Source organism: Astyanax mexicanus, chromosome 10, assembly GCF_023375975.1.
Source record: "Astyanax mexicanus isolate ESR-SI-001 chromosome 10, AstMex3_surface, whole genome shotgun sequence".
In the NCBI taxonomy this organism is placed as follows: Eukaryota; Metazoa; Chordata; class Actinopteri; order Characiformes; family Acestrorhamphidae; genus Astyanax; species Astyanax mexicanus.
The window spans coordinates 17265972-17291524 of record NC_064417.1 but is presented as its reverse complement, the minus strand read 5'-3'; the positions used below and the strand labels follow the sequence as shown (position 1 = coordinate 17291524).

The following is a 25553-nucleotide window of genomic DNA, read 5'->3' as shown; positions in this document are numbered from 1 at the left end:
AATGTAAAATACAAAATGCTGCAATGTTTCATCCAGGTCAGAAAAAATACATTTGATTGTATCTATATTACTATGCTATGTGCCTGAATCTATACTCTCAAAATTTGAGTAGTGTATTTAATATCTTGTGTCTTTGCTTGGTTAGTGTTAGTCTTGATGATAAAGTCTTGTAAGATATGTATCAATTACAGACTTTGACATGTCTCTTTAAATAAAATAATTGCATTGTGGCAATTTCCCTAGATTTTCTTTATACCAGCTTTATAATGTACAAATTTAGTGTCATATTAAAATTCTAATGGAGGACTTAAATAATTCATAAAACTTTAGTGTCACCCCAGACACATTTTAAATGTACGTTAAATGTATTTTAGTTTTTTCACGTTGTTCACGTTCAGTAAGTGTAGATTATTGTAATCACTCTAAAAACGAGTTATGTCCTACCAGCATAATTATACATCTGCACTGAAACCCCGCCCCCCCATACCGAGCTGGACCGTGTATCTGAATCGTGATGGCCAATGCAGCGCTGTGATTGGCTTCAACAGTGATCAGTCTTATGCTTTTGGTTTGTAAACTCCTTTCTGATTGGATATCGGGTCCAATCAGATTGTACCAAAGTTCTCATTGGTGGAAATGTAGGTTAGTGGCCCGACGCGCTCACGAAAAGAAGGAAAGTAGGTCAGAGACCGATTCCGTTTATGTCACAGTTCCTCGCCCGCCACCGAGAAGCCCTGCCACCCTGCTGCCCAGCCGCCCGGCCAGCCTGCCGCCCTGCCAGCGACTGTGATGCGTTTCATTTCTCCGGTAAGAGCTTTGTGTTGCCGCTTATGCTTTATGTGTAGTGTGTTGAAACTCTGGGTTTTTGTCTCATGATGTTAAAACTGTTGATTTTCAGGCGTGAGGGACATTTTTCTGGCGTAAGACAAACTGTCCATTCCTAACGCTTCCTAACTGAGCTCACATTACTGAGAAAGAGTAATGAGTGTTCATGTCAGTGTAATGGACAGTATTATTGTCGGTGTGATGAACAGTGTTATTGTCAGTATAATGAACGGTGATATTTTAGTGTAATGGTCAGTGTGATGAACACTGTTATTGTCAGTGTAATGATATTTTCAGTTTAATGGACAGTGTTGTTGTCAGTGTAACAAATGGTGCCATTTTCAGTGTAATGGAACGTGTTATTGTCAGTGTGATGAACAGTGATATTTTCTCTGTAATGGACAGTGTTATTGTCAGTGTGATGAACAGTGATATTTTCTCTGTAATGGACAGAACATTTTTATTGTCAGTGTAATGAACAATGTTATTTTCAGTGTAATAACCAGTGTTATTGTCAGTGTGATGAACATTGTTGTTGACTGATTCATTTAGGGAAATTTCAGTTACAATAAAAATTGTTGCTTAAATAGGAAATGTTGTAATACAACACTCAAACTTCCATTGTTAGTGTTTATTGTATATAGACTTAACACAACTCAGTGCTTGACATCTCTATACAGGTTTGGAATGGCCACTTTACTCAAGTGTTTACATGTGGATAGGCCTGTCACAATAATTGCAATATCGATTTATCGTACAATAAATAAACATGATCTCAATCATTTTTGATAATCGTGATATTTATGTCTATTTTGTTTCTTTGCAGGTTTGTTCACACATAACAGTGAACAGTATTTTAGCCAGTCGTGCTTCAATTAACTGACTCCATACACACAGTGTGGACTAAAGCAGGTGAAAAAAAAACGTATATAATTCTCAAACTAATTATAATAAATTATTATTTATTTATTATTTTTGCTGTCTTTAAAAGTGTAAACTTGCTTTTTTTATGCTGTTCTGTTATCATTATGTCAGTGGTATTTAATAGTCTTAAAATTATAAAAATATTGTGTATCGCAATAATTTTGGGACAATATATCGTCCACAAAAAATTCTAACGAAATTCTAAAATTTAACGTGGTTCCAGAACATTAATGTATGAACATATATACTGACATTTTAGTTATATGAAAAAAAAAACATCACATGCTTCATACATTTCTTACTTATTTGCAAATAAAAGTGTGAAATTTACCCAGACCCACTAGTTCAGATGTGATTGTATAATAATCAAAGTGAAAATAAAAACACAACAAGCTAAATGAATAATGTAAAGAGAGAAAACTTTATTAAATTCAAAGAAAAAAAACAGCCGGTCTAAGTAGAGCTCTTCTCCCCAGTTATAAAGAGCTTCTTCCCTAGCCCGGTAATCACGTTCCCTGGGGACAAATGGACAAAATAATCGGAATTAGTAACAGCGCTTCATAGAGAACACCATCATAGTTTCACTATTTACACATAAAATCACTCAGTTACAGGTTAATCTATATTTATTCCATCTAACAGTTAAACCTGTTACACTGTACGACCGACTGCTGCTGCTAGCACACCGGCGGGGGTTAGCTTAGTGTGCCAACCATGTTTGGTACTTGGAAATCCGGCTAACGTGTTAGCCGATCAGGTCTTTAGTCTCCAGTGTTGCATAGGTGAAAACAACACTGGAAAACAACTTAAAACAGTGTTAAATGTACTAGTCTGATAAACACAGCCAGCAGTGAGTGGAAATACCGAAGAAAATTACTTACATTTGTACAGAAGCCCCCCGCAGGGCTGACCCCTGGGCACCTATTCTCTAGCTTAACTGATTACCCAGTCAAAAGGCTCCTTCCCAAAAAATTAAAAAATGAATCATAATTTTATTCATGATTAGTCATAGAATTTTGTTGCGATTAATGCAATTATTTGTAAGTGATTAACACCACTAATATAATTGTAATTATCTTCTTGCAATTTAATTCTGATTTGTTTATTTACATTAAATATTATTACATAGCTTAGAATTTGAAGATTAAATTTAATAGGCCACATGGAGTGTTTGATATTTGCTCTCGTGATTTCAATGTTTTTGTTTGTTTCAGTTGTTTCAAAGTTATTCCATATGATATATATTTTATAAGCAATTATTATATCCTTTGATATGTGCAGACTAGCACTGTATTAGATGTTTACAAATACATTTTTGAATAATACAAAATATAGTTTATCATAATCAACAAAATTACATTGTCAGTATCGTACATCAGCTTCTGAACTGAAGCTCAGCCATGCCTCTCCTCTTTCTTCTGGAGCTCTAGCTGTTAGAATGCTACTTCACAGCTGTTTATCCAATTTTTCTTCCAGACCTGTAGTTCAAGAATCTGTGCAACCATAATCAATAATGTGCTACACACTGCATTTTAGATACAGTTGCTACCACATTGTTATACAGATTTTAGATCTTATTTAGACCGTATAAGACCTTATTTAGGTCTTATTTTTAGTGTTTTACATATAATAAACTGTTTTTTAGAAACATTTTTTAAATGCTGTAATCCGGCCTTAATTAAAAAAATATATAATTTAGATCTATTAGTTAAGTAGTTTTAGACAAATTGTAATGCTACCATTCTTAAGATAGTAAATGAGTTAATGCTGTCCTTGTAGTTTTAGTCTTGAATGCAGCAATTGATAACGTGGATCAAGACATTCTTATATATTGCCTGAAAACCTGGGTAGGGCTATCTGGAAATGTTTGAAAGTTTGAATTGGTTGAAAGTCCTTTGTTGGTATAGCTGACCATCGCTCCAAGGAATATGATATACTTCTGTGTCAGACCCAATTCTTTTTTTTCTTGTACATGCTTCCTTTAGTTAATGTAATTAAAAAGCATAGAGTCTATAATTAACAGTTTACAAATTACATTTCCAATTTACAGTTAAATGAAGACAAAACTAAACTCAAACTGCAAGATAATGAGAAACTGATCCATGCATTTGTTTTTTCACAATTAGACTACTGTAATGCATTTTTCACTGGACTGCCCAAAACCACAATTGACAGACGACAGCTTGTTCAGAATGCTGCAGCCAGAGTCCTAACACACACAAAAACACTGTTTTAGCTCCACTTCACTGGCTGCCTGTGTCGTTGATTTAAAAAACATCTTTTACTGTTTTATTAATTTCTTAATGGGTTTGCACCTACATACATCTCAGAGTGTCTGACGAAGAAGAATATGTTGTTCACATCATGCATTAAGATCATCAGGAGGCTTTACTGAATATTCCCAGCACAAAAAGACTGGTGAAGCAGCTTTCTGTTTTTTTATTTGTTTTATATTACTTATTGTTTTACATTTTTCATTTTGAAGCATTTTGAGCAGCATTTTTTTATGTAAGAAAGGTGTTATATAAATAAAGTTTATTTATTATTATTATTATTATTATTATTATTATTATAAATGGACTTTGAGGTTCCCCACACTTTTACCAATCAGTTATTCATTTAAAACTTGTGGACGCACTCATACATTTGGTTAAGCTGGGATTTCAACTATTGCTTTAAAATTATAAATTTGTATATAATAGATTTCAGAACCAATTTCATACTTTTTACATTTGTTTATTGTGGAAATTTGCATTGAAAATGTGATTACAAACAAACAATGTAGCCAACACACTTTGATCTTTTTATTTCTGCGTCAATCTGAACAGAACAGATTGTTCATTCTTTCACTGCTCTTTTGCTCCTCCTCTTCCCTGTCCCTCAAAACCTCTTTACTGAGCTCTTGCTCATCGTTCCTTCAGGTTTTCAGCAGCACTCTCTCTTGGCCTTCTAGCAGTCCTAAATCTGAGAGAAAGTAATAGCAGTCAAAACAACATTTCAGCAAAAGTGTGTTTGACTTGCATAATTATTCATTTCACCTTAATCACATTAGCACAGCGATGCATTGCATCATCAGTGACTTGTTGGTACTTCGTGTGAATACTGTTATTCATAACAATGTGAATTACTATTAGGGTTGCACCGATACTGGCACTTACACACAGTATCGGCCAATACCATTTCTGGGTTTGGAATGCGGTAGTAAAAAAAAAGCGGGGTAAATAGCGGGGGTAGAACATACAGACAAAACGGCCAAGGCTTCAGACAGCCCTTACCATGCATAGCACATTTATTCTGTTCAAAGCGTTTCAGTAACAGTAAAGAACAATGAAAGTTCTTGACCCTGAGCTTCTCAAAAGACATTCACGATGAACTACTGCGTATTAGAGTTTAACTGAAAAGCTGCAATGGGATGTAGAGAGGTGGATTTTGGATCATGTTTTTTGTTTGTGTTAATTGAGGGCCTGAAGGAATATTCTATTTGAGTGAATTTAGATGGTGCTTTCACATTTTCTAACACTTTCTGCTTGTTATCTAAACGTGCCCTTTATCGCATTACTTCCAAGGTCCAAGGCTTCCGGACGGCCAGATGTCTGATGAAATATTATAAGGTGTATACTTTATATTAATCGTAATATTAAAGTACTTACAGAAAGTGATGAAGAGTTGCTATGAAAACATGTATCAACACGTCCTCCTGAAGCCACTGCTGCCTCAAATGATTATCAGCTTTTTTCAATAATATTGTATGTTTTGCATTGCATTGCATTCAGTGTAAGGTGGTCAGTCGGGTTTGTGTTCTGGCACTCCAATAAAATCAACCGTGTTTTATATTATCTCAAGTCTTGAGACTCGGCTTAGGCAAATAGTGACGTGAACAATGTCAACAACCAATACAACCTACAGGTGACTGTTTACAAACAATTTTAAAAAGAACACATTTTGCAGTTAATAGGTTATATGGTTCTTACTTTAATATGTACAGTATTTTAAACACAGGTAGCACTTTAAAGTCATTATATTTAAAGTTATTTTATTTTGCACTACTTTGTCTTATTGTGCATTGTTGTTTTTGATACAAACAAGTTAATACAAGGTTGTAGCAAAATGCCTGCTGAGCATGTAACCATGTTAAGCCTGTAGCTGAGCCTGTAGCTGAGCATGTAACCATGTTAAGCCTGTAGCTGAGCCTGTAGCTGAGCATGTAACCATTGTTGAGCCTGTAGCTGAGCATGTAACCATTGTTGAGCCTGTAGCTGAGCCTGTAGCTGAGCATGTAACCATTGTTGAGCCTGTAGCTGAGCCTGTAGCTGAGCATGTAACCATTGTTGAGCCTGTAGCTGAGCATGTAACCATTGTTGAGCCTGTAGCTGAGCCTGTAGCTGAGCATGTAACCATTGTTGAGCCTGTAGCTGAGCATGTAACCATTGTTGAGCCTGTAGCTGAGCATGTAACCATTGTTGAGCCTGTAGCTGAGCATGTAACCATTGTTGAGCCTGTAGCTGAGCCTGTAGCTGAGCATGTAACCATTGTTGAGCCTGTAGCTGAGCATGTAACCATTGTTGAGCCTGTAGCTGAGCATGTAACCATTGTTGAGCCTGTAGCTGAGCATGTAACCATTGTTGAGCCTGTAGCTGAGCATGTAACCATTGTTGAGCCTGTAGCTGAGCATGTAACCATTGTTGAGCCTGTAGCTGAGCCTGTAGCTGAGCATGTAACCATTGTTGAGCCTGTAGCTGAGCATGTAACCATTGTTGAGCCTGTAGCTGAGCCTGTAGCTGAGCATGTAACCATTGTTGAGCCTGTAGCTGAGCCTGTAGCTGAGCATGTAACCATTGTTGAGCCTGTAGCTGAGCATGTAACCATTGTTGAGCCTGTTGTTGAGCCTGTTGTTGAGCCTGTTGTTGAGCCTGTAGCTGAGCCTGTAGCTGAGCCTGTAGCTGAGCATGTAACCATTGTTGAGCCTGTAGCTGAGCATGTAACCATGTTGAGCCTGTAGCTGAGCATGTAACCATGTTGAGCCTGTAGCTGAGCCTGTAGCTGAGCATATAACCATGCTGAGCCTGTAGCTGAGCATGTATCAGTGCTAGGCCTGTAGCTGAGCCTGTAGCTGAGCCTGTAGCTGAGCATGTATCAGTGCTAGGCCTGTAGCTGAGCCTGTAGCTGAGCATGTATCAGTGCTAGGCCTGTAGCTGAGCCTGTAGCTGAGCCTGTAGCTGAGCATGTATCAGTGCTAGGCCTGTAGCTGAGCCTGTAGCTGAGCATGTATCAGTGCTAGGCCTGTAGCTGAGCCACAATTCACAAAACTGCACAATCAAACTGCAAAATACTTTATATATCCTGCAAAATGAAGCACTACAACCAAAACGACATATAGCATTATCAAAACCAAATATCTGCACCAAATAGCTTTAAACACTTGATTGAATTCATATTACCAGAATACTGCCTACGAACTATAACAAACTGCTCTCTTATTTTATTCCTTATTATTTCTAATTTCTTATTATATGTATTAAATAACCTATATACATATTACCAATATAAATAACTTAACAGATTTTAATAGATTCAAACAAAAGTTTGAAACTTACATACTACTCAGTATAGCTGTAATGCTTACCGTGTGCAGTATCCATCTCACTACATGTACTGTGATCTCCTTATCACCATTTGTGTAATATTTTTAACGCGCAATATTTTCTCACCTTTTTATCTACTATTTATTTGATATTTATTTACTGCTACTCTTTGTGCAATAATACTCACACTCTACCATAATCATATCTCTATATATATCTTTGTATATAGATGTATTATTATTTGTTTATATTTTTTCCTGACCTGCTTCTCTGTCCTTACCTCTGTACTGCTGTAACATTTGTAAATTGTAAATTTCCCCATTGTGGGATTAATAAAGGATTATCTTATCTTATCTTGTTAATACAAAAAGAAAGTGACATGACTCCAGAGCTGATATATATATATATATATATATATATATATATATATATATATATATATATATATATATATATATATATATATATATATATATATATATATATATGTTAGCTTTTATTTGATGAGTTAATACCAATCATCCATTACTGTGTCCCATGCCACCTAGGAAAGGCTCTCTCATCCCTTATGAGAAAGGGCTTCACAGGCAGGGAGGTGGAAAGGACCTGTGGTTTTGTCCTTCGTCCCAGAAAGGAAGCTGGTACGTCTTTAGCAGAAGGATCCTCTTTGATGGGGGTTGGCACCTCAAGCTCCTCAAGCTGAGTTTTCCCCGCACTGCTCTCTGCTGGCTGGCTGTCGTCCGCACTGGCCTGAAGGGGGAGCTCCTCTGGGCTTGAGACAGGTGCTGCAGTCGAGATAGGAGGTCAAATACTCCCAGTCTCAGACTGAGCACACTGTCTATCTTCACTAGAGGAAGACAGGTCATCAACGACACTCAGCTCTGGAAGCTCTACAGCAGACACTGGTGTGTCTTCAGTCTGAGGATCCTCTATTGTGGTGTCCTGAAGGGGGAGCTCCTCTGGGCTTGACTGAGCACACTGTCCATCTTCAAAAGAAGAAGAAAGGTCATCAATTACTTTGAGCTCTGGAAGCTCTATAGCAGGAGTGTATTCAACCTGAGAATCCTCTGTGATGATCATCCTCCTCAAGCTAGCTGGTAACGGGAGCTATACCACCACCACCAGCAGCAGCCGGCGACGGCCAGCACACCTGGAACGATTAAGGCTTTCAGCATCTGCACCATGTCTAGTTGTCTGTAGCTATGGGTAGCACTATTCTTACGAACTGCTCCAACACGAACATCCAACTGACCAAAAACTCCATATATTTATATATATATATATATATATATATATATATATATATATATACATTTTGACGATATCATTGTGTACGATATGATATGGCACACCCCTAGTAATTGGTGACAACTGGGTGTCATTTTCTTTTGTAGAACACTACATTCAGACCCAGCTCAATGATACATATGACTGATAACTAGTAACTAAATAGCTTAAAACACATATGGATATACAGGATTTTTTCTTAAAGAAAGGTAATGGTAGGCTAACCATGTAAACTGTGATGACACTGTTTCTGATAGCTGGTTAAAAATACACGTCTGAATCAAAACACACAGTTCAAACCCACTGTGTGCTTAATAAACTGCAGGTATCTTAACTTTGGAATAAGATAGAGAGGTAGTCAAGGTTTGAGAAAAAAATATAGAAATGAAATGTTTAACTTGGCCTGATCAGCCAATAACTATTTCATTTTCAAATTGTGTTAATTAATTTAGGATTGCAGAAAATCTGTTTAGCTAACTAGTTTGCTAGAAGCTGGATGCAGAGGATAGCTAGAATTTAGAATTTGGGTAATGTTGGTAGTTTAAAGCAGTTTCTTAACCCTGGTCCCTGCCCTTAAATTGTGTATTTTCCTCCTGATCAGATAATTAACAATCCTTTATTGAGTTTACCTGTTAATCCCTTAGCCCCCTATGTACCATAAATCAATTATGTATAATCAGCAGTGCATTAGACACATCATACCACCACTTACATCATTAAGTGCCTTTAAAGCAGAGGAAGCTCTAGAATATGCATAACAGTGGGAATATGCAGGAACTGGGTTGAGAAACACTGCACTAAGGTGACTTCTGTTAATTTGTAGTTTACAGTAACGCCACAATTAAATCACAAATCAACCGGTTATATTGTAAGGTATGTTTTTGTAAAGTGTTTCAAATTCGTGCTCGATGTGCGCCCTCTTGACTTTGAGCACCTGCCCCTCCAAAGGTCTCTGCACGGCCCTGCTTCAGGTAAACCACTAAATTATAAGTGTGTTCTTTCAGTTCCACTAATATCTTCCATTGTACTGGTCCCAACAGGTTGCTGCTGGCATTGTGTTGAAAACAGCCCTCTGAATCAATTTGTGGTAAGTATAATTATTTATCTTGATTGTGCAAGATGTTATAGCAGCTGAAGCTGAAGCTGTTATTCCTGGTAAATTCCATATATTCTTTTATGGCCACTTCAAAGTCACTGTCTCTGTCTTCAGATGATCTAATGGCAGACCAAAGAATGGACATCTCCTCCACAATGAATGATTTCATGTCCCCAAGCTCCACAGACCTCATCAGCAGCTCTGTGGGCACACCGGGCATGGACTACACCCGCAAGAGGAAGGGAAGTGCCACTGAGTACCAGTGAGTACACACCCACCCACATGCAGCCTAATTAGAAGAAACAGCTTCTTGGTTTTGTGAAATGCGGTGACTCTTGTCCTGATGCGCCTGATCAGCCAATAACTGTTTCATTTTCAAATTGTTTTTATTCATTTAGAATTGCAGGATTACTGTAAGAAATAATTAATGATAATAATTTAGCTAACCAGTTATCTCGAAGCTGGATGTTGTGGATAGCCAGAATTTAGTACTATACTGCTGTACTATACTTAGTTTAAATGAGTATTTTAACTGGGCTGAGCCCCGGATCTTTACATACCCAGGGAACGCCCCTGCCAGAAATTATTGCGATAAACGATAATATTATCATTTTAAAGCACCACTGTAGAAAATGCCTCTGGGCTCCCAAAGGAGCTTTTAGACAATGTGCCACAGTAATAATATACTAGCATAATAACACTAATACACCATTTTACAGTGAAACTAACTTATTATTTTTAGAACAGACATTGGGCTTTTAATGTAAAAAATATTGTAATATCCTAAATAAATACAACAAAATATATATATAAAAATAAACATAAAAAAATAAATTAAAAAATAAATGAAAGTAACATTTACATTATTTATTTATTTATTTTAACTCTGGACATAACACAAAGGCACGTGCAGATTCTATTTTCTGATCATAAATGTAAATGCTATAAAACAAAAATTAGCTCAAAGTGTCCATATGATCAAAGACAGAAGGCCATAGCTCTTGCTATAAATGTAGTTTTTTATGTAACTGTCAAATAAATTACAAGCAAGGAACACCAACATGTCCACCTTGTGGTGCGTAAGGCAGGATGTTTCTGGAATATCAATATTCTGTTTTTAACTGTTTTGAAAGTCAACATACCGGCTGATTCGCCTTGATGGGTTCTCCTCGCTCATTTGCCTTAAAGCCAAAATACTTCCGTACCGGAGCCGTGGAACTTCAAAGCAAAGTTTAGTTTTGAGAAAGTCCTATAGGCCTCGAATACGTGCGCAAGCTTACACATCCTCCGCTGAAGAATGATCACGGTTTAAAAAATCATTTGATAAGTCGATAATATAATTTTCGCAACAGGCCTAAGCATAATAAGTGTGCTGGTAGTGCATTAAAAATGTTTTGTTGCTTTTTGGTAACAACATATTTTTGTTTCAGGATTGATGGGTTTTCATTTGAGTAAGTACAGTCTAATTTTTATTACATTTTTTTCAGTCTTTGGTGCATTTCTCAGACCAGAATTGAGTTTCTTAAAACACACAGTAAAACACAAATGTGATACAAATGCAAATATGGAAGACATGGATTGATTTTTACAAATTGAAGCAGAAGCATAAACTTTTCAGGTGTGAATAATTCTGAATTGGGAGAGGCCTCACATCATACCACCCTGAATGATTCAAGCACATTGTAGAAAATGTAGACAATCTGAGCATTTATGAGCTAATAAAACCTAATGCTTTAGGTTTAAATTTCTGTGGTTTTCATTTCTACAGTGACAGTATGGACACAGAAAAGGATAAACAACTTGGGAGGTAGGTAAAATTTATGTTTTATATAAAATGCATGTTAAATTTGAGTGCATTAATTAATGGACTCACATGAACCTGTTTCTTTTTTGTTTCAGAGACGACCAGCATGGACGGATTAAAAATGCCAGGTAAAAATCGCAGTACAGAACGTGAAATAATCAGATCTCCAACTTGTAGGCATGAATTCACACATACATGCCACTAACATGGTGCCAATATTGCATGTTGGTAAATATCCCAATACATGGATAAGGGAATTGTTGAGGGTTTTGTAAAATACAGAGGAGTTTGAATGGGGTAGAGGTTGTAAGACACAGTACTCAAATATGCTGAAGATTTCTGTGTTGTAATGTTCTGGTTGCACTGTAAGCATTTGATAATTAGTAATGAGATGGTAATAGAGCAGAAGAACTCTGAAAACTTTGTGTCAGTTGTGAGTTCATCAGTGGATCTACTATCAAAGCTCAAGATAAAGATATGTGAGTGTTCATCTGAAGTTCTTCATGTTCACAAATTGGTCTGTCTCTGCTAGTGCTCAGATAACTATTTGAAGTATATTCATTTAGCATAGAACATAGAAATGAGATGAACTGCAGACTGGGTTTGGTCAGATGTGAAAGCTGTGTGTTGAACACAGTAGGAGGAAATTTTATAGGATGTTTATTTGTAAGAAAGTTCCTCTACAGTCAGAAAACACAGTACTGAACTGTCACGTGGACTCACATGATGTAATGGTGCTGCGTGAATCAATTATCCACTCTTATCTCTGTCATGTAACCATGATAGTTTATTCCATGTACAAATTCAGTTATAAACAGACATCCTGGAGATATTACCTGCCTTCTATGTAAAACCAAATCCATCCAAATAAGGCTGTAGTGTAGTTAAAGAACAAGCTGTTACCCTGGTCTCTGGAACCCAAAACACTGCTATTGTAATTATAGCAGACCAGAATAATTTTTCTTCTGTTTTCATAAACTGATTAATGATTCAGGTGTTAACCTCCTGTCTACTCCACTACAGGGAAGCCCACAGTCAGATTGAAAAAAGGCGTAGGGATAAGATGAACAGTTTTATAGATGAATTGGCTTCTTTAATTCCTACATGCAACGCCATGTCTCGCAAGCTGGATAAGCTGACGGTGCTCCGGATGGCTGTGCAACATATGAAGACGTTGCGAGGTAAAACATGAACTAAAATAGAAAACCTTTGTTTTCTAAATCAGTATACATTTAAGTTTAGGCAAAACACTATACAATCATTAAGTTCAATATCAATACAACTAATAATAAACATTTACATGTAACAATAAATATTTTTGTTCTCCTTACAGGTGCTACTAACCCATACACAGAAGCAAACTATAAACCAGCATTCTTATCAGATGATGAACTAAAGCATTTGATATTAAGGGTAAGTTTGAAGCATCTAGGCCTTGCTTTGTTTCAAAAGTATTGCTTTGTGTGTACATTGTGTATCTCACCTGTTTCCTTATCCTCAGGCTGCTGATGGCTTTCTTTTTGTTGTTGGGTGTGACCGGGGCAAGATTCTCTTTGTCTCAGAGTCTGTTTATAAAATTCTCAACTATAGTCAGGTACAGTGAAAGACTTGTACATCCATCTAACACTAGGCACGTTAACTGTTTCACACTCTCACACCTACTCCATTTGTTCCCACCAGAACGACCTGATTGGCCAGAGTCTGTTTGACTACCTGCATCCGAAGGATATTGCTAAAGTGAAGGAACAGCTGTCTTCTTCTGATACAGCACCACGAGAACGACTCATTGATGCCAAAAGTAAACGTTTTTTTTTTTTTTGCCTTGTTAAGGTTGGTTTAATGTGACAGTTCTGGGATTTTTCTTATGTCTCTTGGTCTCTCTGTCCTTGTTAGCTGGTCTGCCTGTGAAGACTGATATCACTCCTGGACCCTCCAGGCTGTGTTCAGGCGCTCGGCGTTCATTCTTCTGCAGAATGAAGTGCAACCGGCAACCGTCCGTCAAGATGGAGGACAAAGACTTTTCCTCCACCTGCTCCAAGAAGAAAGGTAGCTGTGTTTTTATGATCGAGACAGCTGTGGGCACGTATGTACGGCCAGGCTGCTCAGCCGCCTGGCGCCTTCTTTACCAGACGCTCATCCAAACCATGTGTCCTCCAAGGAAAGTCATTGATATATAGTTACAAGAAAGGCTAATAAAACATAAGAATACCTGCAATAAAAACAGTCTGCCAGCTTTAATGACTGAGTTATTTTACCATGAGTAGCACATCCTTAACGTTACAGATGCTTCAGTCAGATTAGAGGCTCTTTGATCCAGAACTCAGGAACCTGCGTGTTTATACTCTCTTCCAGATCCAAACACACTGCTTATATTTATCACATCATCACACAATTTCCTGATCAGTGGTATGTTTTTAACCCTCATTTTATTACTACAGCAGACCGCAAGAGCTTCTGCACCATTCACAGCACTGGCTACTTGAAGAGCTGGCCGCCCACCAAGATGGGCCTGGATGAGGAAAATGAACCTGACAACGAGGGCTGTAACCTTAGCTGCCTGGTGGCCATTGGCCGCCTGCACCCTCACATCGTCCCCCAGCCTATGAACGGAGATATCCGCGTCAAACCTACCGAGTATGTCTCTCGCCACACCATTGATGGCAAATTTGTCTTTGTGGACCAGAGGTAAGAACTTGGTACAGAGTGTCTGCAGTCTATTTATACAGTTGCAAGAAGAAGTATGTGAACTGTTTGGGATTACTTGGATTTCTGCATAAATTGGTTATTCAATGTGTTCTGACCTTCATCTATGTCTCAACAATAGACAAACAAGTATGTGAACCTTTGGATTTAATAACTGGTTGACCCTTCTTTGGCAGCAAAAACCTTAACCAAGCGTTTTTTATAGTTGCAGATCAGACCTGCACAACAGCCAGGAGGAATTTTAGATCATTCCTCTTCACTAAACTGTTTCAGTTCAGCAATATTCTTGGGATATCTGGTGTGAATTGCTCTCCTGTTGCATCATCCATCCTCTGTTGAGCTTCAGTTGGCAGACAGATGGTCCTAAGTTTTCCTGCAAAATGTCTTGGTTAACTTGGGAAATAATTTTTTCGTCCAGGCCTTGAGGCAGCAAAGCAGCCCCAAATCATGATGCCTCCTCCACCATATTTCACAGTTGGAATGAAGTTCTGATGATGGTGTGCTGTGCCTTTTTTCTCCACACATAGCGTTGTGTGTTCTTTCCAAAAGTAGTGCTGTGGAACATCCAGGTGCTCTTTTACAAACGTGCAGCAATGTTTTTTTTGGACAGCAGTGGCTTCGAACGTGATGTCCTCACATCATCACCTTTCATGTTTAATGTTTTCCTGATTTGTCATCAAAAATGTTCGCATGTGCCAGAGATTTCTGTAAATCTTTAGCTGACACTTTTGGATTTTTCCTCACCTCATTGATCATTCTGCGCTGTGCTCTTGCAGTCATCTTTACAGGACGACCACGCCTAGAGAGAGTAGCAACAGTGCTGAAGTTTCTCAATGTGTAGACCGTCAGTCTTACCATGGACACATGAACATCAAGACTTTTAGAGATACTTTTGTAACATTTTTTTCAGCTTCATTGAACGTAGGTCTTCTGAGAGCTCTTTTGTGTGAGGCATGATTCAAGCAATCAAGCAATGCTTCTTAAGAACAGCAAACTCAAAACTGGTGTGTGTTTTTATAAGACAGGGCAGCTTTAACCAACACATCCAATCTTATCACATCATGGCTCCAATTAACTCAAAAGTCATTAACATAGGGGTTCAAATATTTTTCCCCCCTCACTGTGAATGTTAACATGTTGTGTTCAGACTGTGTTTGTCTATTGTTGTGACTTTTAATAAAGATCAGAACACATTTAATGACCAATTTATGCAGAAATCCAAGTAATCCTAAATGGTTCAGATACTTTTTCTTGCAACTGTAGTTTGTTGTGGTTTAAAATTGTTGGGTGGTGTAGCGTAGGTGTTGAAAAATGTGCCTTCCTCGTGACACACTAGAGTTTCACCTAAATGATTAATTGGGCAAGACTGTGTAACATGATCCCTATTTAAGTCTGAATAAGAAATCTAAATCTGAGACTGACATCTACTCTAAATGCAATGTAACTTACCTGTATTTTCCTTGACATTCATTGGCATAGTCACAAGGTTGCTTCATAACCAAAACTGAGTTGTGAACAGGACAAATCCAAAACCTCCAAATTGCTGCATAACACTCTGGAATTTATAAAAGCAGCTACTAGATGTAGCTCCAGTGAAAGCTGGTGAGCAGCACATCATCAAGGCTCCATTTCTATTGTCTGTGTCCTTATATTATTAGTTCTCAATAAATGTAAAAATAGCTTGCTTTATATTGAGGCAAAACATAACAAACTTTATTTATACAACTTTCATTTCAATACTCAATAGATGTATTCTGTAGCACTTTTTAACAGCATTTTATATATCATATAACAGGTCACAAATGATTTGCTCAGATATTTACTTTGATTCACTTTGGGTGGACCTTGGACAAAAGTCTATAAAATGCCTGCTAACAGTTTGTTATTTATAAACATCTGAGAAGCTTAAGTCAGTGCAGTTTTAACGTGTTAATATTAGATGGTGTGTGTTAGTTGCATGAAACTTGTTGGATTGTCCTTTTCCATGAAACGATAAAGTAATGTATGAATTTACCTGCTTGATTATGTTAATGATTGTTTGTTTCCAATTAGGGCAACAGCCATTTTAGCATATTTACCTCAGGAGCTGCTGGGAACGTCGTTCTATGAGTATTTCCATCAGGACGACATCGGCCATCTGGCCGAGTGCCACAGACAAGGTAACTGTTCTGTTCAGTCAATTTGTTAGCAATTTAGTCTTTTAGTATGTAATTAGAATTGTTGCTTTAAAAAAAACTTGGACTTGTCTTCAGTTCTTCAGACTAAAGAGAAGATCAGCACAAACTGTTACAAATTTAAGATTAAAGACGGTTCCTTCATCACTTTACGAAGCCGCTGGTTCAGCTTCATGAACCCCTGGACCAAAGAAGTGGAATACATCGTCTCCACCAACACAGTGGTCTCGTAAGTCCTTTGTTCTGTCTGAATGTTTGTGGACACTCATTCTAATTGATGCCTTGAGATTTTTATTGGAATGTGTTGCATGCCTGAAATCCCTACATGAAAGATCTTAAATATTATTAATATTCTTATTATAATTATTATTATTGGTAGTAGTAGTAGTATTACAGATCCAATTTCAATGAAGTTGGGACATTCCAGACATTCCATGCTGCAGTCCAGACCTGTCATCCATTGAAAATGGATGCTGCATTATGAAGCGCAAAATACGACAACAGAGAGCAACTGAAGTCGTACATCAAGCAAGAATGATAAAGAATTCCACCTACAGAGCTTCAACAATTAGTGTCCTTTGTTCTCAAACACTTATTGATTGTTGTTAAAAGGATGTAACTCATCCATATACACATAATGTAACAGTGGTGAACATGCCCCTGTCCCAACTTCTTTGGAGCGTTTTGCAGGAATCATATTCAAAGTAAATATTTATAACAACCAATTTAATCCGTTTGAACATTAAATAGCTTGTCCTGGTAGTGTATTTAATTGAGTATAGGTTGAAAAGGATTTGCAAACCATTGTATTATTCATTGGAATTAGGGTTGTATTATTATTTTATGTACTGCCCTAAAATTAGCGGATGTTGGGTTATAGGTTGTATGTTGGTTTATCCACACAGCCACCACAGCCTGACTTTTGTCCTCATTGTGTTCCTTCCATTGTCCTCCTTCAGGGGCAGCGTACTGGAAGGAGCCGACCCCAGCTATCAGTCCGCTGCCTCCCCTCAGAGCATGGACAGTGTGCTCACTTCTGAAAATGGTCAGTACACCAGCTTATTTATTTGATATGTCTAAAGAATAACAGAATCTAACTTAAGCTTTAGTGACCTTTAAAATCTAATTCAGTCACTTTATTGACGTTTTATTGACAGTTTGTTCTTATAGTGGTGCTTTTAAGTTTTTGAACCTTAAAAAGCCTAAAACTTTTACATCAGAAGTGTAAAAATGCAATCAAACAAATAAGACAAAACTATTAAACTTGATTTAAAGATTTTTTTTAATCTGAATGTGGAATAGGGTTTTTTACTTTCAGTATCAGGCCTTCTGACGCAATAACTACAGATAATGTTTCAGATAACTGTTGACTAGTCCTGCACATTAGCCTGTTTTACCCTTTTTCAACTCTGTTGTTACTGTGCTGCTTTAGGTCCTTCCACAATATTTCTATGGATTAAGGTCAGGACCTTGACTGGTTTCAAAACATTAATTTTATTTTTATTAAACCATAGTTTAAAGTGCTTAGGGTCGTTGTTTTGCTGCATGACCCACCATCTCTTGAGATTCAATTTGCTTGTATTTAATCAGATTTTATTGTTCTGTAAATGATGAAGAAAAAAAAGAATCCCTGCAATGGAAATATGTACCTACTACTGTCTAAGTCTTTGAAACCTCCTTTCACAAAAAACTTTATAATACTTAAGAAATAAAAAAAATAAATCAATGCTCGATTTTATTTGCATATAGCAAAATAAAAACATGACATCCCTGCCAAACATAAGCCTATATAACTATTACCAAGAAAAATAACTTTAAATTAGGACGCTCGGTTCCGTTCCGCTCCAGGGCGGAACATTTCAGATGCGAACCGAGCCTACCTTAGCCTTGGATCCGCTCGTCCCGGCTCTGTTTGGCTCCAGCGCGAGACATTTTAGATGCGTAGTGGACCCGAGCCTAGCCTAGCCTAGCCTGTCTGGCTACGTGCCTGCGTGATTACGTCATCCCGCACAGAGATAGCCCAGCTACGGAGGATGATTGTGTTCAGCTGTGCGGCGAGCTGACGCCAGTAAAAAATGCATGTCTGTGACAGATTCTGTAAATAATACATATCGATATACCAGAAAAAAATGATATCACTGTTATTGAAATATTTCTTATCGCGATAAATACAGATATCGAATTATTGTCCAGGCCTACTATAAAACCACAAGGCTCTACAAACACTTAACCAGCACAAACACACCTATCTGTTATTAAAAAACAGTAATTCATTTAGTTCGGGAATACAGTTAGCATTGCCAGTTAGCCGTTAGCCATCTCTATTAAGATCTTCAGTCTTTTAGCCTAGCTAGCAAAATCATTCCGGCATTGAATGCAGTGAATGCAATAAATAATTATCTTAAGTGAGTTACAGCCATAATCCACATCTAATATCAAACCACAGATCCTACCAACCCTAACCAGCACTAAGAAATCAATCAGTTATTAAAAAACAGTGATTAACGGAAATACAGTTTGCATCGCCGGTTAGCTATTGCAGCTAATCCTCTATGCTACCTGTCAAAATAAAAGTCAACTGCGCAAATTAATAAAAATGAAAACCCTTAATTTGAAAGGAAACTATTGTGTAATTGCATATAAAGTGTGTCAAATAAATAACTTTTGAATGCATTTACATTAAATGCACCTGTGGATACTCTTCAAAGGGCTGTATGGTCTGTTTCAGCCTCATTATGTAACCTTAATCATAGTACTATCAATAAACTAAAAGTATCGGTATTTGTATCGGTATCAGCAATTTTATATCAGTTTTATAACGGTATCAGATCGGAGCTGAAAAAAGTGTATCGTCCCATCACTAGTACAAACAACGCTTTTTCCTCTTTTTTAAAGCTAGAATTGGGCACTAGACAAGGCTGTCCCCTCTTGTCCCTCCTCTTTTCCTTAGTGATTGAACCCTTAGCTATATTAGTATGCAACGAAGATGCAATTAAAGGGATATGTAGAGAAGGTTTAACTCACAAGATTTCTTTATATGCAGACAATATGCTTTTATATATATCTGACCCAATGTCTAGATTACCAGAATTACTCCATGCATTAAATAGCTTTAGTAAAGTGTCAGGATATAAAGTTAATCTTGGAAAGAGTGAGCTTATGCCCATGAATAAAACACACAGGGCAACCATATTAAATCAGATCCCATTTAAAATTAATACTAATAAGTTTAATTATTTAGGAATATGGGTGACGCACAAATATAGGGATCTTTATAATGTCAATTTCCCCCCTCTTATAACTAAAGTGAAGCAAGATCTTGAACGGTGGGATTTACTCTCCCTATCCCTAGGGGGCAGAATAAATATCATTAAAATGAATGTGGCCCCTAAATTTTTATTTCTGTTTCAAAATATTCCAATATTTTTAACAAAAAGCATCAGTAAGCTAATTTGTTAAGTTCATTTGGCATAATAAAAAGCCTAGAGCACGTTTGAGTATTCTGCAAAAGCATCGTACACAAGGTGGTTTATCATTACCAAACTTACATTATTACATTGGATTAGCGCTGTGAAGGAACAGAGTGACCCCAAATGGGTGCAATTGGAAAAATCTTATGTAATCCGGTGTCACTGCTGGCACTGATTTGCTCAGTTATCCCGATGCGCGAGCCTTTGTCCAAGTATAAATCTAATCCGTGAAACATTTATCATAATACTATTTCCTCAGTAACTGATACAGCTGTCATTAAATGGAGAGATATGGGCTTCAGTGCGATAAAAATATTTTTATTGATCATTTCGGAACAGTCGAACAGCTCAGAAGAATAGGAAATATCCCTCATTCACACTTTTTTAGGTATTTACAACTGCTGACTTTTATTTCATCACATTACCCTCAATTTTTTTCACCTTACCACCAAAAAATCTAAAAAAGACTATTTTAGAATCTACCATAGCTTCACAAAGATTTGGGACAGTATATACGTTAATTAATTCAGAAAAATCAGAATCGCTACTTTCGCTACAACAATAGGAAGAGGAGCTGAATATACAAATGTTGGAAAAAACACGGGAAGAAGCCTTGAACAGAATTCACTCCTCATCAATTTGTTTGAGACACAGTGTGACGCAGTTTAAGGTTGTTCACTGCTTACATTGGTCTAAAGTAAAGCTAAAAAAAATTGTACTGGATATTAATCCTGTCTGTAAGAGGTGTACAGACCCTTTCACATATGTACTGGACCTGCTCTACATTAACAACATTTTGGCGATTTATATTTTCCTTTCTTTCAAATGCTTTAGAAACTATTATCCCACCTTCACCAGACAAGGCTGTATTTGGGGTGACATTACAGGATTTTTTTCATAGATAAATCAGTAAAAAATGTGATAGTCTTTACAACCTTGTTAGTAAGACGACTGATCTTGCTCAAATGTAAAAACGGAAGTCCACCTACTTTTAACCATCGGATAAAGGAACTAATGTATTTTTTAAATTTAGCAAAAAATTGTTACAAAACAAGTGGGAACAGCTTGAAATTCTATGCTATCTGGCAGCCTATCATTGCATATGTCGAACAAATGGACATTGATGCATGAGACTGTATATACCACCACAATCTGTCATTGTTGCTACTCTGTGACTGATACAGCCACTTTTGTTAGATTGTATTTGTTTATTCGTGTGTTTATTTTTACCGAAGGAAATTTATAGGTGCAGTAGGGAGTGGGAGGGTTTTTGTTTAGTTTTTTCAATGCAACAATTCATCCAGAAAATAATAAGAAACTCTTTGATAAAAAAGATATGTATTATTACATTATTTTCCTTAGCAAATAAATGATCAAATATAATACTGCTGTCCCATTTGTTTTGGTTCTCCATAGCCACTTTTAGGACGTGTGAAAATCAGATAAAGTTTTGGGTCAAATTGATTTAAAAATACAGAAAGCTCTAAAGGGTTTACAAGCTTTCACTTTAACACTGTAAGGAAATAAAGAAAACAGAATACAGCTATTTAAACGGATAAATATAGAGACAAAGGTGTTGTAGAATATAATATACATACAAGATATGCAAAATTCCCAAGGCTAAGGTAAATGTTGTGGGATGTTCATTTTTTTTTAAATAGGTGCCAGAGAGAGCACTGGACTTTTCATTATTTATACTGGGTCAGAGTGTGATAATGAAGTTCAGTAAAAACTAAGCAAATCTAAGCAAAACAAATGAGCTTTTGTTAGGTAAACATATCAAATGATTATAATGCTCATGTTTGAAAGTGTGTGTGTGTGTGATGTTTTGCACTAGGTGGAGGGAAGCGGCCTCTCCAGACTGTCCCAGGCATCCCGGGTGGGACACGGGCCGGGGCTGGGAAGATCGGCCGCATGATTGCTGAGGAGGTGATGGAGATTCAGAGGTGAGACAATTCCTGATTGTTGCACAGAATTTAATTTAATGAAGAAAAAAAATAATTAAATAAAAAAACAACTAAAATACACTAAGCACGTATGCATATAAACCCTTCTTATTGAAATCTACAAAACCCCACTAAAGCCCCTAAAATCTCCTGAAAACACCAAACATCTCTAAATCTAAAAATAAAAAAAAAAATTTACCTTATCCTCTATCTCCACAAAAACACAAACCCCCAAGAAGAAACAATGTTTAAAATAGATTAATTTAAAAATAAACAAAAATGCAATCCCTATTTCTCAATATGAAATGCACAGTAAACCCCCTCGAAATCTAAAAAAACAGAAATTCCTCGAATTCTAAAAGTAAAAAAAGTATGATAAACTCTATAGTACAATACAATATACAATAAACCCTCTCAATATGCATAAAGCATATTAAAGGGCTTTAAACCTTACTTTAAAACTTCACTCTCAACAGAAAATAAAAGTAATTCTCTCTGAATTTACAAAAAACACAGTAAACCCCTTTAAGAATGCAACTAACTTTTGCAGTGTTTAATAATTAAATAACAATTCTTCTCAGAACAGACAGAATGTAGTTATAGTGTTTTAGAATTAGGGGCAATATATCAAAAAGCCTTTTCTCTCTTCTTCTCATCTGTAGGATTCGTGGATCCTCTCCCTCTAGCTGTGGTTCCAGCCCCCTCAACATCACCAGCACTCCCCCTCCTGACACCTACTCTCCAGGGGGCAAGAAAGTAAGAGCAAACCCTTGCTGTCATTCTTTCTCCCTCTCACTCCCCACACTGTTACATAATATATGTGTTGTATATGTGCATAATGAAGCATAAGCAATAAATGCAGTAATGTCTCTATAGCAGCTCTTGCATAAAGATCAGCATCTTCATTTCCGAGAGATGTCACGCTGACACTTTGTGATTTGTAGATTCAAAATGGAGGCACCCCTGACTTGCCCTCCAATGGAATTGTGTCTGGTCCGGACTCCATAGGATACCCGTACTCCAACAACTCCATAATGAGTAAGTTTTGATTACATCTGGTTTTATCTGAACATTTGTTATATTGATGGGACTGATATAAATTTTCCGATACCGATACAAATACCGATACTTTTAGTTTATTGATAGTACTATGATTAAGGTTACATAATGAGGCTGAAACAGACCACACAGCCCTTTGAAGAGTATCCACAGGTGCATTTAATGTAAATGCATTTAAAAGTTATTTATTTGACACTTTATATGCAATTACACAATAGTTTCCTTTCAAATCAAATTTTTTAATTTTTATTAAATATAAAAAAAAGTTAAATATTAAATAGGTTAAATATTAAATTCAGGGCATTTTTTGCAACGGTTGCGCAGGAGACAGGTAGCATAGAGGATTAGCTGCAATAGCTAACCGGCGATGCAAACTGTATTTCTGTTAATCACTGTTTTTTAATAACTGATTGATTTCTTAGTGCTGGTTAGGGTTGGTAGGATCCGTGGTTTGATATTAGATGTGGATTATGGCTGTAACTCACTTAAGATTTATTACATTATTACATTCACAATGCCGGAATGCATTTGCTAGCTAGGCTAACAGACTGCAGATCTTTATAGAGATGGCTAACGGCTAACTGGCAATGTTAACTGTATTTCCGAACTAAATGATGACTGTTTTTTAATAACAGATAGGTGTGTTTGTGCTGGTTAAGTGTTTTATAGGATATGTGGATTTACAACACCGGAATGCAGCTGCTGTCAGTTCAGTGCTACCAAGGCTAACATACTGCTGGTGTTAATCTGTTTCCCTCTCGGACGCTGACTTTACGTGTACCGTTCTACTGCACTGTGTTTCCAAAGTTAAAACTCTCCAGATAATTTACTTTTTTGTAGACAAACAGCTAAAGTTTACTCAGTCAGTCGCAGACTGAAGCTGCTGGGGGTTCAGGGTAAACTGTTAAACTGGAACGTTAACATTACGGCGGGTTTATTTTCCAGCTTTAGCTTTGGACTGGAATATGGATCTGTACGTGGATCGGGCATATCAAAGAGTTCAGCTACCTACACACCCTATCTAGCTAAACCCAAAATCCTACACAGAATATGCAGGGCTCCAGATAAAAAAAAGAATGTTGTGAATCTTTGAGATGTTAATAGACTCTGGTCATATTTCAATCTTTTACTGTAGGTGACAACTCCCACTTGAGCATTGACATCATGGATGAGCCTGGCTCCAGCAGTCCCAGCAACGACGAGGCAGCCATGGCTGTCATCATGAGCCTTTTGGAGGCTGATGCTGGCCTGGGTGGGCCTGTGGATTTCAGTGACCTGCCCTGGCCCTTGTGAGAACAGCTCAGCAGTCTGATCCTCATCCAGTAACTGCAGTTGTACCGACTGGATCTAAAATCTAGCCCAAACAACCTAAAAAAAATATATAAAAAAAAGCTGTGTGTGTGTACAGTGAACAAGACACTACGGCTCCTGTGCAGTGGAGTACAGAACAATGGTGCTACTGATATAGGACATCACACTCACTCACTCGCTCACCACACGCACACATCCAAGCTATCTTCTTCTTATGGAGTTTTATCCATCATTCAGATCTCTCTGTATCTCACCGTTTTGTATCATCACTATGGTACCCATCCTCATACAGAAAGATTATATATATATATATATATATAATTAATTTAATGTTTTGTGGTTTGATGTTTTTACACTACAAATGATATGTTTTAAATATTGTATATGCAGATTGTAACAAATACTGTAATTCTATTAAGTATGAATATTATGCAAAGTATATTGTAACAGCAGTGAATATTTTTAAAAATAAAAATAAATAAAAATACTAAAGGACTTATTTGATTTGCTTAAGGCACTGTGCAGGTTTTTGTCCATGAAATCGTTGAGGATATTGATGGACCCACTGACTTAACATGATTATTGGTGCTAGTGAATGTTGCTCTAACGTGAATCATTGTGACGCAAGTGACGTGTTCTCCTGCGTGTGTTCTTCTGCATCCGCTGTACTGCATTCCTCAGCTTTCCATTGGACTAATGCTGTGATATTTTGGTTCTATGTTGCCACCCAGTGGCAGAATCCTGAAAAAAAGAATTGTTTATTGCAATAGAAAAAGGAGTGTTGCTCTGGGAAAACAGGATGGACTAAGGATTAAGATTTCCCAAATTTGAATTCAAGCACTGTAGGTGCTGATTTTTTTTCTTCTTATTATTATCATTATTATTCTCCGGAGGAAACGACCGTGAAGCCCAAACTGTAGACCAAACTGGGAGGGTAGAAAGTAATATGACTAGGTGTTTTGGCCAATATCTTATGTAGGGGTGTTGCAGCAAATTCTGGGCCCTGTACACTCGCAATGTCAGTGGGCCCCTATCAATCTCTGGCAAAAATGTATTGCAAAAATCATAATCACAATTATTTTTTATTAATATTGAGATCACATTTATTTCATTGGCTTTGGTAACATCATGAAGTTATTGAGCATTGACAATAACTTTTAAGCACTGCACTGCACTGCAATGCTAAGGCTTTTTACCAGACAAAAATAATAAACTGCTTTATTGCTTAATAAATTACTAATGTGTACTTGCGCCTACAGTGATATTGGTAGGTTATTTACATGTTGATATATGCAGCAGAAATATTGCTAGTCTCAGCACTGTTTCACTTTCAGCTCTGCTGTGTTAGTAGACAATAGGCTATAGCACACAC

At 37.1% G+C, this 25553-nt stretch overlaps 3 protein-coding genes across 5 annotated transcripts in view; 1 reads left to right on the top strand and 2 right to left on the bottom strand.

Moving 5' to 3' along the window:
- Window positions 1-25553, bottom strand: part of LOC103043601 (cyclic nucleotide-gated cation channel beta-1) — a 267445-nt gene that overhangs the window by 10395 nt on the left and 231497 nt on the right. The gene's annotated exons all lie outside the window — the stretch shown is intronic.
- The window catches only part of tmtc3 (transmembrane O-mannosyltransferase targeting cadherins 3), a 183952-nt gene that overhangs the window by 110406 nt on the left and 47993 nt on the right, over window positions 1-25553 (bottom strand). The window lies entirely within an intron of this gene.
- arntl1a (aryl hydrocarbon receptor nuclear translocator-like 1a) lies at window positions 683-24665 on the top strand. Of its 2 annotated transcripts, none has more exons than XM_022683916.2 (19): window positions 683-807; window positions 9659-9705; window positions 9829-9976; window positions 11145-11165; window positions 11483-11521; window positions 11614-11646; window positions 12542-12699; window positions 12852-12931; window positions 13020-13112; window positions 13199-13316; window positions 13412-13564; window positions 13957-14203; window positions 16274-16380; window positions 16474-16624; window positions 17355-17440; window positions 21703-21811; window positions 22474-22567; window positions 22756-22849; window positions 24006-24665. In XM_022683916.2, exons 3-19 carry the CDS (start codon window positions 9837-9839, stop codon window positions 24161-24163), a joined length of 1881 nt encoding a protein of 626 aa, XP_022539637.1. In that variant the 5' UTR covers window positions 683-807; window positions 9659-9705; window positions 9829-9836; the 3' UTR covers window positions 24164-24665. The 2 variants fall into 2 exon arrangements, with proteins under 2 accessions (XP_022539637.1, XP_049339923.1); XM_049483966.1 differs by lacking the exon at window positions 683-807 and adding an exon at window positions 1660-1737.